Source organism: Pristiophorus japonicus, chromosome 14, assembly GCF_044704955.1.
Source record: "Pristiophorus japonicus isolate sPriJap1 chromosome 14, sPriJap1.hap1, whole genome shotgun sequence".
Classification (NCBI taxonomy): domain Eukaryota; kingdom Metazoa; phylum Chordata; class Chondrichthyes; family Pristiophoridae; genus Pristiophorus; species Pristiophorus japonicus.
In genome coordinates this window covers 27494305-27512921 of record NC_091990.1, presented here as the reverse complement: position 1 = coordinate 27512921, position 18617 = coordinate 27494305, and the positions used below count along the sequence as shown (strand labels likewise).

The window sequence follows — 18617 nt, the reverse complement described above, 5'->3', positions numbered from 1 at the left end:
GCTTACCACGGGGAGCTTGGCTGGATTGAGCCTCTCCAGATGGTTGATTTTGGAGTAATACTGGTAGAAGTCTGAGAGCAGTTTATGGGAGGGGCAGGAAAGGAGAAGGGGAAAAAGATAGAGAAAATAAGTGATCATGAGGCAGCACTACTGAATTGCACACAGTCCAGTGACGATGGGTGACCTCATTGGAACTGCCAACATTAAGGAACACATGAAGCTGGTTCCTGCCAATCTGAAGAGTGAGACTTGACGGATCTGGACCTCGTGTGTCTCCTGATAACCTTTAATTATTAAATATATAAAAACATTTTTTTCTTTCTTTGGATTAGTAAAAACTTTTGGTATTGTATCTGTGCAAGTGAGTTATAGATGAAGGGCTGGATTTTCGTTATGTGGCCGCTTCTGTTCGTCCCCGGAGGGGCGGTAATGGCGGAGGAAATGTTTTCCGGGCGGGCGACCAGCTTCTAATGTTCCGCCGGCAAATTTGTTTCCGGCTTTGCGGGGGTGAAGAGCAGCACTGCCCGGCAGCGTCGACCAGCATGCAATGCGCCCGCTTTCGACTGCGCGTTAAAATGAGTTCTGCGCTGACCCTGTAACACCCCGTAGCACGCCGTGGTGGGACCACCTGGAAAACCAGGCGGTCAGAGCTGTTCCAGTGGAGGTGAGTGATGGAATTGGTGAATGAGGTAAGTTTGATTGTTTTGTTTAGTTTTATTTTTGAGATTTAGCTTATTGTGGGGTGTTTAAGGTATTGGGAGTGTTTGTGTTTTTAGTTGCCACGAAATCCTCTCTTGGGGCACTTCGAGGTCAGATCTTTAGCAACCGATATTCAGTTGCTCAGCTGGCCTTGCGCCCTAAAAGAGGTGTGCAACGCCTCCCTTAGCGCTCGACCCCAAACTCGGGGCCTAGCTGATGAATTTTGTTGACCAAGGCGCAGACTTTTCTTGGGCGTTATAATTACCGCCCCACCATGATTAACACCCCGAAATGACCTCAACCGAAAATCCAGCCCGAAGATTTTAATACGGAGGAAAAGTGAAGTGTAATGCCAATGCAACAGTATGGATACCTAACATGAGCAGTTCAAAATTATTGATCAATAATCTTCCCATGCTCACGCAAAAACGAGATGTTCCATTAAACATGGAATTACATATAGGGTTTGCATACCATAGTATTGGAAAGTAATGTTAAAGCATACCAAACTGTGTCACAACATCCCTTCAAATGCCTTTTATGCAGTACATGCTGGTACCACCACCATCATCATCATTTGTCACAATGTTAGGAAATAGTTTGTGAACTTGAGGTCAGAGCTGCACTGGCCTTGCTGATACCCGAAGTTAAAGTTACAAATTAAAAGTGAATGTCTGGAACCAGTACATGTAGTTCCTGCACTGGTGTACGAACCCTCCTCGTTAATATTTATGACCTTCTTTACCCGATAATTGTTCAATAAAATCCTGAATTTTGGTGGATCCCTCCACATTGACACAAAGGTATGAGACAGCCATGTTACAGTGTGCTCTGAGTCTGTTTGACGATTACACTCTAGGTGGAACTGAAAAATCTTGTTTACAAGGGTTAATGTGTCTGAAGACATTTGCTATTCTACAGTTTTTTTTTCCCCTAGTTTTCACCTATCGTTTCTTAAAGGCACGAATTCCTGCTGGAGTACTGTTCCTTGAGCACCCACCCCATGCTATTGAATCGTTTGGGTGACCATTCTTAATGAACAGAGAGAGTTGGTAGGCTAACTGAGCTGTGAGAAGGAGGAGGGGTGGAGAGAAGAGAAGAATCACAGCAAAGCCTGGTGCTGTCGGTACCTACTATCTACCCACGTGCACTTTTGCAGCAAGCATCACTAATACCTGATCAAGAGTAGGAGCCTTGGCTGAGTATTTTTTCCCTCCCTAAACCAGAAGCATTGATGCCAATTATAGTGCCCTCCATGTTGCTGTGACTAAAATCAATTAACTCAACGTAGACATAAAACCTAGGACCTTCCAGTTCTGGTTGGCTCCGATCCACACTGGCCTGACTATTTATCAATTGAGCCACTGGAGAAACCTGTCAACAGGCAGAAGTGATGAGACATTTATAATAACTGTAAAAACAAAAATTGTTAATAAGTAGTGGAAGCATTTTTGACTTCTTAATCCAATGGTCTGTTTTTCTTCTTCAAGGTGTCATCTGGTTTTCTGGAGTGCCCCCTCTGTTTGGTGCCCCATCCACAGGAGAATGTGCCAGAAATCATGACGTGCCACCACCGTTCCTGCCTGGACTGTTTGCGCCAGTATTTGCGCATCGAAATCACAGAGAGCCGTGTGAACATCAGTTGCCCTGAGTGCTCCGAACGGCTCAATCCACATGACATCCGGATGATACTGAATGACCAGGCGCTGATGGAGAAATATGAGGAGTTTATGTTACGTCGGTATCTGGCTTCTGACCCCGACTGTCGATGGTGCCCAGCACCAGACTGTGGGTATGTGTGTGTGCTTTTTAAAAAAAAAATCTGTTCATATCTAATTTACAGTGCAATCTTATTGCTCTAATTGTCATGAAAAAGGTACATTGCAGCTTCACTAGAAAGACACCAGAAATGAGTGGGCTTTAGTTATGAAGAAAGCTTTCAAAAATTGGAACTTTTCTCAGTGGAACCGAGAAAGCTAACTGGGTGGGGGGGGGGGGGGGGGGGAATCTAATCGAGATTTCCAAAATCATGTAAGCTTTTGAAATGGTAAATAATGAAAGATTGATTCCACCAGTTGGCGAATCAGTAACAAGGGGCATAAACTCAAGATTATCATGACAAAAATGATAGGGAAAGTTAGTCTTTTTCTCAAAGATTGTTATTGGAACATAACATAAAACTCAGTGACATCATAGTCAGCACAGACTGTGGGTCAGCATGGGAAAGCTATACATTAGTAGTTAGTTTGTTGGTTAGTGGTTAGCGTTTGTATTTTGGTGTAAGCTGAACAGTTAAATAGCCTTAAAGTTAAAAAGAATCTTGAAATAAATATAGACTGAGATACGGCCGAGCAGGTTGTGCGTCTGACCTGCAGTATGTGGGAGTTTGTGGACAGTGAGACTATTCTGAGAAAACATGTCTGCAGTAGATGTCTCCGCCTTGAATCTCTCCAGCTCAGAGCCATTGAGTTGGAGTGCGAGTTGGAGACACTCTGACATATAAGGGAGGGGAAGGAGTATCTGGACAGTTTACTGCAGATCTCGGTCACATCTCCTAGAGAGTTGCAGGATCAGAACGGGGTTGGTGTGACGGATGGTGTACGGAGTAAGGAGAACCCAGGTGAGATTGAGAACCAGGGTCTGCTGAAGCTGATCCTATCCAGCAGCTACAATGTACTTGCTGCCTGTGAGGATAAGGATCAAGACTGTAGGAAGGGCAGCCAGAATGCTGACCATGGCTCCTTGGAGCAGGAGGGTGTCCAAAGGGAGGTTCCACGAGAGGTGTCTGTATTCCCTGAGCACTCCTTAGGACACCTGCTTTACAGTCAAACTCCCCACCTACCAATAAGGAGAGCGAGCGTAATGCGGTAGTTGTAGAGGATTCAATAATTGGGGGGGGGGGGGGGGATAGCATCCATTGTAAGCAGGACCGAGTGTCCCACATGGTATGTTGCCTACCTGGTGCCGAGATGAGGGACATCTCGAACTGGCTTGACAGGATATTGGAGAGAGTACGGGAAGGTCCAATCGTTGTGGTCCAACAACATAGAAAAGAGAGTGCTAGGAGCTAAATTGCAAAAAAAACAGGACCATTATTACCCGAGCACAGGCAAATTGGCATGGGATAAGAAGATTAAGGAGGTGAACACATGGCTGAAGGAGTGGTGTAGGAAAGAGGGGTTCCATTGCATGGGACACTGGCCCCAGTACTAGGACAGGAAGGAACTGTACCTTTGGGACGGGCTCCACCTGAACCGGTCGGGGAACAGGGTCCCAGTGGAAAGGATAAATAGGGCGGTCACAAGGACTTTAAACTAGTAAATGGGGGGTGGGGGGGGTTTATGTGGGAAAGGTAGTAGAAATAATAATTCTAAAACAAATGAAAAGGAAGAGAGTAGAGTAATAGACAGAACGTGCTTTAGGCACTACAGGCAAAGGGAAAACTAAAAGATGAAAATAAATCAGGAGAATAAAATAAATGTGTGAGAAACACATTCGAGTAGGACAGGTTTAGGGTGTGTGACCGAAATAAGTATTTTTTTTATACAAACCCAGGGAGTATAAGGAACAAATTGAATGAATAGCAGGTGTAGATTCAGCTTAGATGGTACAATATGGTGGCCATTACTGAGACATGGCTGCCAGTCGGTCAGGGTTGGGAACTAATACCAGGTTCTAAGTTCTACAGAAAAGATAGGGAAAATGATAGAGGGGGAGGATTAGCCTTGGTGATTAAGGATGAAATTACTTCTATAATAACAGATCTAATAAGAGGTAAGCAGGCAGCGGTCACTTTATGGACAGAATTCTGAAATAGAAAAGGATTTAAGACTAGTAGGAGTTGTGCATAGGCCCCCTGGTAGCAGCTGTAAAGTGGCAGAATGTATGAGTGCAGAGATATGACAAGCATGTAGGAAAGGCAGAGTGGTTTTAAGGCAGGATTTTAGCTTCCATAATGATTGGGATAAGCAAATGAGCTCATGTCAGAAAGACAGTGAATTTCTTGAGTGTGTTCAGGACAATTTTCTGCAACAATATGTCTCCGAACCAACAAGGGGGCAGAAGTTCCAATGAAGATGGAAGCAAAAAGCTACAAAGAGATTAATCGATGAAGTGAATGGACAAACTATGGCAAATGTATTTCAATATAGGCAAATGTGAGGTCATCCACTTTGGACCTAAAACGGATAGCTCAGACTACTTTCTAAATAGTGAAAAACTAGAAGCAGTGGACGTCCAAAGGGACTTGAGGCCCCATGTACAGAGATGATTTAAAATGTCATGGACAGATACAAAAGATAATCAAGAAGGCTAATGGAATTCTGCCCTTTATATCTAGAATACAAGGGGTTAGAAGACATGCTACAGCTATACAAGGCCCTGGTTCAACCACACCTGGAGTACTGTGTTCGGTCTGGGCACGACACCTTCGGAAGGATATACTGGCTTTGGAGGGAGTGCAGCGTAGATTTACTAGAATGATACCTGGACTTCAAGGGTTAAATTATGAAGCGAGATTACACAAACTAAGGTTGTATTCCCTAGAATTTAGAAGATTAAGGGTTGAATTCTCAAATTTTTCAAGATATTAACGAGAACTGAAGGGGTAGATAGAGAGAAACTATATCCACTGATTGGGGAATCAAGGACGAGGGCGCGTAACCTACAAAATAGAGCCAGGCCTTTCAGGAATGAAGTTTGGAATGCTCTTCTGCAAACGGCAGTTAATGCTGGGTCAATTAATTTTAAATCGAAGATTAATGGATTTTGGTTAAAGGCAGGTATATGGAGTTAGGTCACAGATCAGCCATAATCTCATTGAATGGCGGAGCAGGCTCGAGGGGCTAAATGGCCTCTTGTAACTATGTTCCTATACGTGGCTAATGAGATTGGGTCTGTGACATAATTTAAAAGAGAATTAGTAACTATTTGAACATGACTATAAAAAGGATAAGGGAGAGGACAGGAAATGGGAACAGAGTAGTCATTGACCTAGTGCTTCAATTGGAACTAGGAGCCAAATGGCCTCTTCTGTGCTGTAATTTATATTAATCTCTATAATAAATCACAACACACAAAAAAGGTGCACGTAACGAGAGTAGTGATGTAATGAAAAAGAGTATACCAATGTTTTTGTCAATAGATGTGAGCATGTGTCTGATTTTAATTTCATAAATTATCTTCTTTCCCTTTTGGGGAAGGAATAAATCCATGTATTTTCATATTTTCTATCTAAAATTTAGTGCATAGGCCCGAAGTACAATAAACACAGCAGAAGAAAAATAGTGTAAGTGTGTGGGCAATTTATTGATGCCCTTGTGTACGTACCTGCTCACAGTGGAAAATGTAACCATAATAGTTTATCAATGTCTTTCAAGTGCATCAGTTAAGCTGATTCAAAAACGTAGTTTTTACAGCAACTGATTGTAGACAGCTTTTGATTCCCTCTGCCCATATGCCTACCTCCTGGTTCCATTGCCAAGAGACTGCCCACCTGTTGACCCAACCAAGTACTGACAAAACGCCTTACAAATGCTGTTTTAGATTCAGGTGTGAGGCAGCATTCTAGTTCCAGCCAACAATTAAACACCAGGTGCACAGCCATATGTCTTTTGATCTTCGAGACCTAAAGCTACAATAGGCGTTTTCTTTATATATTCTACAGTATTCTGCTCAAAATAAAATCATTAAAAAAAAAATTAAATGTTGAAAATATATGCATTATCCCCTTAGTGAATTGCATCCAATTTTTTTTCTTTTTCTTTTTCTTTTTAAGAGTTAATTAAAATGATACAGTAATTTGTATCGGACCTTGGTTAGACCACACTTGGATACTGCGCACAGTTCTGGTCACCATATTATAAAAAGGATATAGAGGTATTTTAGAGGGTGCAGAGAAGATTTACAAGGATAATACCAGAATTGTGAGGGTATACCTATCCGGAAATGATGAACAGGCTGGGTCTCTCTTCTCTTGAAAAGAGATGGCTGAGGGGTGACCTAATAGAGGTCTTTAAAATGAAAGGTTTTTATAGTGGATACAGAGGGAATGTTTCCACTTGTGGGGACGAGCATACCTGGAGGCCATCAATATGATAGTCACCAAGAAATCCAATAGGGAATTCTGAAGAAACTTCTTTACCCAAAGAGTGGTGAGAATGTGGAGTGGTTGAAGTGAATAGTATAGTTGCATTTAAGGGAAGGCTAGACAAACATATGAAGAAGGGAATAGAGGGTTCTGCTGATAGATTTAGATGAGGAAAGACTGGCTTGATTGGAGCATAAATGCCAGCATGGACTGGTTGGGCCGAATGGCCTGTTTCTGTGTTGTATATCCTATGTAATTTGCTTACTTTAGTAAGTAGACACAAATTCAATGGCTGATTGTTTGACGGGCGGGAAACCCGGAAGACCGGGATACCCTTGGGTCCTGCCGAATTCAACCTGATGACCGTTTTGGGTCTGGCTTTTCCAGCTGCAGCCAGCCTGATTGAAAGGCTGTCTGGCGGGCGGGCGGGTAGGTAGGCCTTCGGCAGCAGGCCGCAGCCGGGGAGCAGAGAGGAGGGAGGGAAAGATCATGGATGAGGGGGCTGGAGAGATTTGGGGGTGGGCCATCAATGGGGAGCCAGGAGAGTTTGGGGCTTGGGGCATTGATTTGGGGGGGGGCGGGGGGCGCGTGGAGAGATCGGGGAGATGATCACAGGAGGCCGGAGAGTTCGGGGGAGATGGGGAGATGATTGGGGGGAGCCCGTGGAGGACAAGAGGGAGCCGGGAGGAGATTGGGAGGGCCTCGGATCATGGAGAGGGGTGTGGGTGAGTATGGGGGAGGGGCTCTGATAGCTAGGGAGGTTAACAGATTTGTTTGGTGGGCCAGGGGAAAGCACTCCTGCTCCTCCTGGCCTACAAGCAGTGCTGGAAATACACTTGCCTGTTCCATGCAGCAGTTCCAACCTCCCTTGCTGAATTTCCAGCCGACCAGCATTAACAATGAAAAATCTGAAGTGCACAGCCTCATTAAAATATGTAAATGAGTGACACGCTTCCTGGGAGCAGATTGGTCGCCCGCCCTCAGTCCTGCCTCTGTTAAAACAGGAGTGGACGGGTTTGAGGCGGGGTTATGTTTGGGTTTGACATTTTTACCATTTTTACTTCCCACCCAACCCAAACCCATCCATTTATGGGATTCGAATAACTTTCATTCTTTCAATGAGTGGGTGATCAATCTATGGAACAGGCTACCGAAGGAGAAGCTGGAAGCCAATGGCATTGATTCATTCAAATGCAAATTAGATAGATTTTCTTTCAGCAAATAATATTTTAGGATACAATATAGGAGCAATTTTTCTTATCCTTTTTTATTTTCTAGCAATTCCTATGTTTCTACTGTGGATATATTCAAAAAATTGTAATGCTATTGGTGGCAGATCCACTTCTAAGTTGACTTCAAGCTAAGTCTTGGTTGGTTGATCTGTAAAATAGACTTCAAAGCAGATCATTTCTGCTTGCACACACACACTACTCGCCAATGTATTTTACAGCATTTAGATGCTCATAAACACTCCTTGTATATGGTTTCCATTGCAATTTTACTCTGGCTGATGTGGAATAAAAGAACTGCAGCTGTGTCTGGAGCACAGCACATCCTTTGATGTGGCACAGCCAACCCAGGCATTCACATTTGGAAAGGTCACCTCTGTCAGATGACTTGAGGTTGAACTGAAGTTGACCCATATAAACATTTTTTTTTCCCTGCGCATGAAACCACATGGGTGTAAAGGCAGTAATAGGTGAAAGAATAGATAAGCATTAACTGGGCACGGTTTCCATGAAGTTTTGGCTTGGAAGCCAGAAATTCTTTAAAGAATCCGCAATGGTACCAGACTGGGAAATGGCCGCTGTTCTTAACACAATGGTAATTATGAAGGGTTACAAAACGACAGCACTTCACAGTGAAAAGGCTACATGAAAAGCACAGTTTTAATTTTTTTGAACTGTCAGTTTTAAAAGACCACAGCGGATTTTAATTCTGACAGCTTGGATAATACCAGGCAGGCTGTATTAAATGATAATTACACAGGCTTCTGGCACATTTATAATTACAGTGAATTCAAACTCCTTGATAGGACTGCTGTGGTCCTTTCACTGCTTTGCCACACCATGGGTTGATTGATGATGTCTGCACAGCACTTGGCTTTGGATACTGTGAAGTTATGTTTTGTCTACTGGCGTTTGATTTTAGGGGAACCATGTTTCATTGTAACCTGTCGGCTTGTTGCAGTCGTCCAGTAATCAGACATGCTTGGTGAGACAGACTAGGCAGAACTGCTGGCTTTGGTGGCTGAAGGACATGAACATTACTGGCCTTCCAAAAAGAAACACATTGGGCCAGATCTTGCTGGAGTGGGGCATCTCGTGATGCATGCTGTTAGTTGGACTTTTCTCTGCGCCGTTCAAGTCGACACACGTAGCTTGCTGGAAGTGCGAGCTGAAAATGGCATGGTGAAGGCAATGGGGCATCTGGGGCCTTCGTTAATGGTGGGAGCAACGGTGTATTTTCTTAACCAGTGAGATTTAAGGATTGAGAAAAAAAAAAGAGGAATAGTGTAACCCTGTAAGCTTGTAATATTTGTAGCTCCACACTGTGGATGTGGACGTATTGTGTACTGCAATTGCAGAGTTAATCATTAAACAGAACCAGGCAGATTTCTGGAGGCTTCCGAGAGAGCTGCCTGCCATGTTAGGAGCTGTGTGCTCTGTGCTCTGTGAATATATCACATTTGGCAGTGAGATGGGATTTTTCGGATGAATTAAAGCTTAACTTTTGTTGGGGAAGGATTCAGCCAGCTGACAGAGAGACTTTGGAAGTTTTTGTCTTTGGAAAAAAGCTACAAAATCCGAGGTAAAATACAGCACACTGTGTGAACAGCTAGAGATTAAAATGGCAGATGTAATCGGACATTTGGGGGAATATAGACATGACCGGGAACGTTTTAAAGCGTATGTGGATCGGCTAGAAATTTATTTCACTGCACATAACATAATCGAAGTTCCAGACGATGCAGTCCAGAACCGGGCTGTGTTGGAACGTAAGAAAGCGATCTTCTTATCGGAGGCGGGTCCGGCATTGTACGAAACCCTTGTAAATCTGCTTGTACCTGACGAGCCAAAGGACACACGCTTAGAGATTTTAACGAAGCTGGAGCAGCACTATAACCCCAAACCATTAGAAATTGCTGAAGGCTATCATTTTGGGATTCAGAATCAAAAGGCTGATGAAAGTATCAGTGATTACATCGTAGCATTAAAAAAGCTATCGATGCATTGTAATTTTGGAAACTTTGAAAACCGAGCATTACGGGATCATTTTGTTTGTGGGATGAAAAATGATGCGATCAGAAGGAAGTTATTGACGACGGATCACTTGGCTTTTGAGATTGCTTGTCAGACAGCAAGGTCGATGGGCATGGCCGAACAATATTCCCGAGAATTAAATAATAATTACGGTCGTCAGTCAACCGAGGTAAATCACCTGCAGGTTCAAAGTAAAAGACGGTGGGGGCCCAAAGTCTCAGAAACTGGAAATTCTAACATTGTCGAAGTCGTGCTATAGGTGCCTGGGACAACACATTGCTCAAAGTTGTCCATACGTGAAGGCAGAGTGTTTCTTCTGCAGAAAGACTGGGCATCTTGCGAAGGCATGCCGACTGAAGGGTAAACCAGCTTTTAAAGCTATGAGTCCAGCATTCAAAGCTATGAGTAGAGATTCCAAGAGACAACATAGCATGGAAGAACAACAACAGGACGAGGAGATGTTAGAGTTGCACGTCATCAGGAGCACGAGGTGAATGGACAGCGATTCGGAAAGCATCAAAATCCACATAGATGTTGCAGGATTCAAGATACCAATGGAAATTGACATGGGTGTATCCGAGAGTGTAGTACCGGAGTCACTATATTGCGTGATTTTCAACTGGAGAAATCCAAGATAGAGTTGCGAGGCTACTTGGGAGAGAAAATTCCTGTGGTAGGTCGTATCACCGTACCGGTGAAATATAAAGATCAATTTCAGAACTTGCCTCTAATAGTGAAAGGAGACAAGTCTGCCTTACGAGGAAGAAATTGGTTAAGTTCACTGAAGCTGGATTGGAGTAAGATTTTCTGTGTGGAAGTGAGATTTTCATCAACGGATGAGGTTATCAAGAAGTATCCGAAGGTGTTCAGCGAAATGGGCAGTCCGATTCAAGGTGAGAGGGTACAGAAGGATGCTAGATCGGTTTACTACAAGCCACGTTCTGTACCATATGCACTCGAGGAGAAAGTTGAGCAAGAACTCAAAAGACTAGAGACTGAGAACATTATTTGTAAGATAGATCGATGTAATTGGGCTACACCCATTGTTGTTGTACCTAAGTCCGATGGTAAGGTAAGATTATGTGGTGATTATAAAGTAACCGTAAACCAGGTTCTAGAGGGTAATGTCCCCAGTACATTGCCGAATATAGAAGATTTGTTCACAACACTGACAGGTGGTCAGATCTTCTCAAAACTGGATCTTACGAATGCTTACTTACAGCTTGAACTAGATGAGGAGTCCAAGTCATGTTTGACTATAAATACTCATCTAGGCCTATATCAATTTAATAGGCTACCGGGGTGATGAACCAGATTTTGCAAGGTATTGAAGGGGTGGTATGTTATTTGGATGACATACTAATTTCAGCACCAAATAGGCAAATTCATAATAACATATTGAATGAAGTCCTCAAACGGCTAGAGAAGCACAGAGTACGAGTGTCTGCTCGTAAGTGTGAGTTATTTAAAAACTCTGGAGTATTTAGGGTACAGAGTAGGTAAAGATGGTTTACATCCAACCATGGAAAAATTGGATGCAATTAGAAATGCACCCACTCCCAGGAATGTCACTGAACTTCGTTCATTCTTGGGTCTTTTGAACTATTATGGGAAGTTCCTACCAAATTTGGCTACAGTATTAGATCCACTGAATGAACTTTTGAAAAAACAGGTACATTGGAAGTGGTCAAAAGAATGCGATACAGCATTCAAGGAGTGTAAAAGCAAATTGGTAGAGAGCACCATGTTAGTTCACTATGACATATCTAAGGAGATTAAGCTAGCATGTATGGAGTTGGGGCAATAATCTCTCATGTATTAAGTATTGGGTAGGAGAGACAGAAACATAGAAAATAGGTGTAGCAGCAGGCCATTCGGCCCTTCGAGCCTGCATCGCTATTCAATATGATCATGGCTGACTGAGAAGGAGGGTGAATTACTCAAGGTACAGAAATGGAAGTAGAGAGTGAAAGAAAAAGAATGAAAAAAGATTGGATTAACAGAAAAAAGAGAAGAAAGGAAAAGTAAGAAGAAAAAAAAGTCAATTTTAAATATGACACTTTTAATTTACTACATGCAGGAATGAGATTGGACAGTTTAAATTGTTCCCTTTCTGGGCCAGAGTGGTTGATTGATACTGCATTAACAATTATAACATTGTTGAACACGTACTTGCGCTAAGTTCCAGCCCTAACTTTCTGTGGCGAGTTTAATGGGCAGTTAATGTGCAAATCCAAAAATTTCTTATAAATAACGGGGAGCCAAGGGTGAGAAGCCATTTGTGTGAATCAAACCGGGGAGCAGCGTAAGTCGATCAACTTCTAGAGATTTGCAACTCACGCCGTATCTCTTAATCCCCTGAATTTATAGACCGATTTGCATATTAATAACTGCGTGCATTGTTAACAGCCGTTATTTTTCCAGTAAGATCTGGCCCATTGAATAATTTCATTTTTGGATTATTTAACCACACTGAAATGATAGAAATAAAGTAAACATTGTAGGACTAGTGTAAAATTAGCCCACTGTTAGGAAGATGTCCTTGCTCGTCACATTTTTCTGGTGTCACATCGCAAATTATTTTCAGATATCTTTCAATTATTTATTTTGGTTGGAATTAGTTAAAAGATTGGCAGGCAATTTTGCTCGATTTTTTTAAAGAAAAACTAAAAACAGGTGTGTACTAATCGCTTAACATTCATTTAAGGATTAAAATCAAAACCGGATCAATCTGAAATGAGTCATGAGTCAGAACTGACCTTTTGTGAAGGCAGGTTGGTGGAGATGTGAAAACCCTATTGATGACTGAAGTGGTTTTTCCAGGTACTGTGTTGATGCCTCAGGTGAATCATCTCTGTCTGGATCACATCTCACCAAAGTCACCTTTTTATTACAGGAACTGATTTTTGGTTTCCTGTAGTCCTTATTCAGCAGGCAGCTACCTTAATTTTGATTGGACAGGTTTAGTATCTGATGCTGCAGTTGAAGCAAACTGATGATGCATTTTAAAATCTTGCAAAACTTGGGAGCTCACATTAAAGATAGTTTTAATTCTAAAATGTTTTATCGACCCATGGACTTTATTTCAGCTGAAATTATATTGGTTGCGGTCATGTCTTTGTGGTCAGAGTACAGTCGACATTGTGTTTTCTTTGTGTTTATATAATATTACAGCTGGTAATGTTTTGATGCTGAGATGGTTTGCTTGTATGCAGACATATTCACCCAATATATAAATAACCATTCAGCTCTGACTTTCAATTTACAAACATTTATGGGTAAACAAGAAATAAAAGAAAGACAGACCTTGGATTTATATAGCACCTTTTAGAACCTCAGGATGTCACAAAGTACTTCACAATCAATGAAAGACTTTTGTAATGGAGGGAAAATGATGAAGTGCTTTCAGTTTTATTTTTCATCTGTAATCCAATAAACTCCCACCATATTGAAATAAATCCTGATGCAATAGCTTATTTTAAATGGATAATTCTGAATAAGTATGGAGGGGTGATGGTACTGATAGATACATCTTTTGTGACATCAATCACTCCTCCCCAGTCATGCAGGGAACTCTATACCCTATACTTTGCTCCAGCAATACACCTTCACTCTTATGTTGGAACACACCCTCTTAATACACAAGTGAGAACTTTCCATTTCTCACTACAAGCAGCTTTGTAACCATTGAATTAATCTGTTAATGGTGCTGTATTATGTCTAGTTTTGTGTTGTGCTTTGGGTCCAATCATCAAACGAGGATGACTTGCTTCCACACCAAAATTAATGAATTCACAGATGTTTCAATGAAGGACCCGATATTCCAGTCCTAAACTCCAGGGGTGGAAGATGCCTGTGCGTGGATTTTTTTTTAACGTGTGGTGTCCATTGCACATCAGCTGCCACATGGGCTTGACCGAGCTAGGCCTTTATCCAGTGGCAAGGGTTAACGAGGACGACTCTTGACCTGCTCTGCTGCACGGATCTAGGGCACACACATTGCATTGTGGGCTGGCCCGTACTGCCCCTGGGCCCTCGGCTCTTCTGGGCCCAATTGATGGACCATTGTGTTGTACCACAGAGTGAGTTCATTTCCACAATTCCGTACGCAGTGAATTCCTGATCTTAGCCATACCATCTGTAAGACATGCAGGAAGGAGTTTAGCTTGCTTTACAGAGGGATACAAATAGATTACCACCCAAGCTGGCCTTGAGCTTTTTCAGTTGCTAGTTATAGGACAGGATTATTGTGACTATCTGTCCACCTTCTTGGTAGGGAACTGACCCATGTTTACATCTTAAGCAGCAGAAAATAAAAATACAAACAAAAAGTTTCTCTTCAATCTGTATTCAAAATATCCTCCTTTACAATAACATTTCTGAATAGTACAAAGAATAGTGAGGTTTAAAGGAGACATGATGCTGATTTATTATCTACATTTTCAGTGGAATAAATGACTTTATGTTCCAGGTATGCTGTGATCGCCTATGGATGTGCAAGTTGCCCGAAGATCACCTGTGGCCGAGATGGCTGTGGCACAGAGTTCTGCTATCACTGCAAACAGCTCTGGCACCCAAATCAGACCTGCGACAGTGCTCGGCAACAGCGAGCCCAAAGTCTCCGGATTCGTACAAAGCAAGCATCAGGCCTGAGCTATGGCCAGGAACCAGGCAATGGTATGTCTGAGAGTGTCTGCGCAGTCACGGCTCTTGCAGGTTAAACCCTGCCAAATGGCCAATATCCATGTGTGTACAACCTTATCTCCATATTTCTTATGAATTTGTATTCATCAGCTTGAAAGAATTTCACTTGATAAGTAGAACATTGTCCCACATTCTTCATAGTGTCAGCTTCAAATGTATATATTCTTCTTGCTGTTTTAGGTAGACTCAATGTAAAATGTATTGTATTTTAATGATACTCAGTGTCTTGAAATAGCTTGATTTTATCAGCTCTATCCAATTGGAAACGAGTTATGGCAGCTGGTCCAGTGAATGTAATATAACTGCTGAAAAGTACTTGGATGTGTACTTGAAGTGCCGTGACCTGCAGGGTTATGGACCTAGAGCTTGAAAATGGGATTAGGCTGGATAGCCTCTTGTTGGCCGGCGGGAACACGATGGGCCAAAATGGCCTCCTGCCATGCTGTAAACTTCATGATTCTATAACATTTGTATTTTACATCCTTTACACCATTTATGTAGATTTAATAAACTATTCAAAGACCGGTCATTCACTTCTTTGATGCTTTCTCAATAGCTGATGATATCAAGCCGTGCCCACGATGTGGGGCCTACATCATTAAAATGAACGACGGAAGCTGTAATCACATGACATGTGCTGTGTGTGGTTGTGAGTTCTGCTGGCTCTGTATGAAGGAGATCTCCGACCTCCATTATCTCAGGTAAGAGCCAGGTTCTTATAATGCTTGACGCTGTGTTCTTGGATTTGGGGAAAAAGAGTAATCACTTTTTATAAGAAAATATTACACTTTTATCCAGAAATAAGCAAAATAAAAGGTTTAATTGCGAATAATTCAATGTTAAATAGCTCCTTTGATGAACCAGTGAGTGACTGCTGTAATTTTATGTAAAATGCACCTGAGGGTGTGGTACAAAGAAAAAACTTGCTGTTATATAATGCCTTTCACATCCTCAGGACATCCCAAAAGTGCTTCACGACCAAGTAATTACTGTTGGAAGTGCAGTCAGCGTTGTTTTGTAGCATCTTGGATCATTCTACTATGTTAAAAGGCACTATATAAATTCAAGTTGTTGTAAATGCAACAACCAATTTGTGCACACCAAGATCTCAAACAGCAATGAGATGAATTATCAGTTTAACCTCCTTTGGTGGAGTGTTGGTTGAGGATGAACGTTGGCCTTGGGACATAAGAACAGGAGTAGACCATTCAGACCCTTAAGCCTGTCTGCCATTCAATTAGATCATGGCTGATCTGTACCTCAACTCCATTAACCTGCCTTTGATCCATATCTTTTGATACCCTTACCTAACAAAAATCTATCAACCTCAGTCTTGAAAATTTCAATTGACCCAGCATCAACAGCCTTTTGGGGGAAAAGTTCCCGATTTCCACTACCCTTTGTGCAAAAAAGTGCTTCCTGATTTCACTCCAAATGGCCTAGCTCTAATTTTAAGTTTGTGCTCTCTTGTTCCACCAGAGGAAATTGTTTATTTCTCTCTACCCTATTGAAACTTGAGGGAATAATAACCAAATTTATGCAATCTGTCCTTACAATTCAACCATTTAAACCTTGGAATGATTCTGGTGACTTTGCAGTATATCCCCTCCAAGGCTAATATATCCTTCCTCAAGTGTGATGCCCAAAACTGAACACCGCACACCAGATGGAGCCTGAACAAAACTCTGTACAACTGAAGCATAACTTCCTTGCCTTTGTATTACAGCCCATTGAGATAAAGACCGACATTCCATTAGCCTATATGATTACTTTTTGCATCAGTGCACTAGTATTTAGTGATGTGTGTATCTGGACCCCCAAATTCCTTTGGCCCTCTACACGTTCCTAGTCTCCATTTAGAAATTATTCCTATTTGTCATTCTTGTATCCAAAATGGATGACATCACACTCCTCCACATTAAACTTCATCCGCCACTGTTTTGCCCACTTGCTAAATCTGTCTATGTCTCTTTGTAACTTACTGGGTCCCAGTTACACAACCTACTGTGCTTTCTAATTTTGTGTCATCTGCAAACTTGGATAAGCAACTCTCTCTCTATTCATCCAAATCATTGATTATATGGTTAAAAAGCTGAGGCCCCAATACAAATCCCTGGGAAACACCACTTGTCACATCCCGCCAATCAAAGTTACTTTTATCCCTGTTCTCTGTCTCCTACCTCTCAACCAATTATCCAAAAGACTCAGAGGTGAGAGTGCCAACAATGAGCCAAACTGACGCCTCTGGTCTGAGCTATTCAGATTCAGAATAGCGTGTTCCCTGCTCTCTGCTGTATTAACTCATCTCACATGGAGCAGCAAAGGCAAATTTGTCATCATCATAGGCAGTCCCTCGAAGCGAGGATGACTTGCTTCCTCGCCAAAAAGGGATGAGTTCACAGGTGTTTCAATGAAGCACCTAATACTCCAAATCCCAAACTACATCATGAAGGGTGGAAGATGCCTGTGCTTGGATTTTTTTAATGTGTGTTGGCCGTTGCACACCAGCCACCACACGGGCTTGACAGAGTTAGGTCTTGGTCCAGTGGCAAGGATTAACCAAGACTAACTGGAGACCAGCTCTGCTGCACAGACCGAACGCGCACATATCGCAGTGTGGGCTGGCCCGTGCTGCCCCTGGGCCCGCGTCTCTTCTGGGCCCCGGATTCACACCTTTCTTGGGGCCCCGGTTACTTCCCTCTATGGACTCTTGCCGCTCCTTCGCCCCTCCTGCTGTGCCTGCCCACACTGCAATCAGCGGCTTGGCTTCCATCGCCCTCCTGCAGCAACACGCGCTGCTCCCTGCAGTGGTATGCCACCGCACGCTGCTCCCTCCAATAGCCCCGGCCACCGCATGCTGCTCTCTCTAAGGAGCAAATTACAATGGGACTCTGTCACTGGACTGTGAAGGAGAAAATAAATCAACCGCAGCTAATGCTCCTGATCACTATCTAACGCTGGAAATTGTTTCAATGTGCTACCCCCCCCCCCTCCCCTTCAATTTTAAATAACTTGTTGCAAGCTCGTACATGAAGAATGCCATTTGAGCACTAGAGGTCTGCTGTGCCTGCAGAATCTTAGCTGACATGAGTCACTGCCTGGAAGAGAGAAAATTGAAGTAAAAAGCTGATGTCTCTGGAGCAGTCAGACTCCGAGCAGAAATAGGGTGAGCTAGTGAGGTGAAAAAATCTTCACTTCATTTTTATTCCATTTTGGCACCAGTATCACACCAAGATTTTCATGGTGCTGGCACCAAAAGTTCAATAGAATGCCGATCAGTCAAATCTTGTAAAACTGATCTCCAAGAGGGCGTTCCACATCCACTGTAGTTCACAGTAGCTGCAGCACAACTTCACACGACATAGAGCCTACCTTTTATGTCTTCCTGTTTCATCATCACCATAGACAGTCTGTCGGAATTGAGGAAGACTTGCTTCCACTCCTGAAGTGAGTTCTTGGGTGGCTGTCCAGACCAACATGAGAACCACGGTCCCTGTCACAGGTGGGACAGATAGTTGTTGAGGGTGGGACTGGTTTTCCGCACGCTCTTTCCGCTGCCTGCGCTTGATTTCTGCATGCTCTCGGCGATGAGACTCGAGGAGCTCAACGCCCTCCCGGATGCACTTCCTCCACTTGGGGCGGTCTATGGCCAGGGACTCTCAAGTGTCAGTGGGAATGTTGTACTTTATCAGGGAGGCTTTGAGAGTGTCCTTGTAACATTTCCTCTGCCCACCTTTGGCTCGCTTGCCGTGAAGGAGTTCCGAGTAGAGCGCTTGCTTTGGGAGCCTCGTGTCTGGTATGCGGACAATGTGGCCTGCCAACGGAGCTGATCAAGTGTGGCCAGTGCTTCAATGCTGGGGACG

The 18617-nt window shown here is 42.9% G+C and overlaps 1 protein-coding gene across 2 annotated transcripts in view; it reads left to right on the top strand.

Moving 5' to 3' along the window:
* The window catches only part of LOC139279809 (E3 ubiquitin-protein ligase RNF19B-like), a 40745-nt gene that overhangs the window by 9970 nt on the left and 12158 nt on the right, over positions 1 to 18617 (top strand). For both annotated transcript variants that reach the window (XM_070899042.1, XM_070899043.1), the window contains exons 3-5: positions 2190 to 2491; positions 14522 to 14727; positions 15311 to 15455. In XM_070899042.1, coding sequence (XP_070755143.1) covers positions 2190 to 2491; positions 14522 to 14727; positions 15311 to 15455 — 653 coding nt within the window. The remainder of the gene's footprint in view (positions 1 to 2189; positions 2492 to 14521; positions 14728 to 15310; positions 15456 to 18617) is intronic.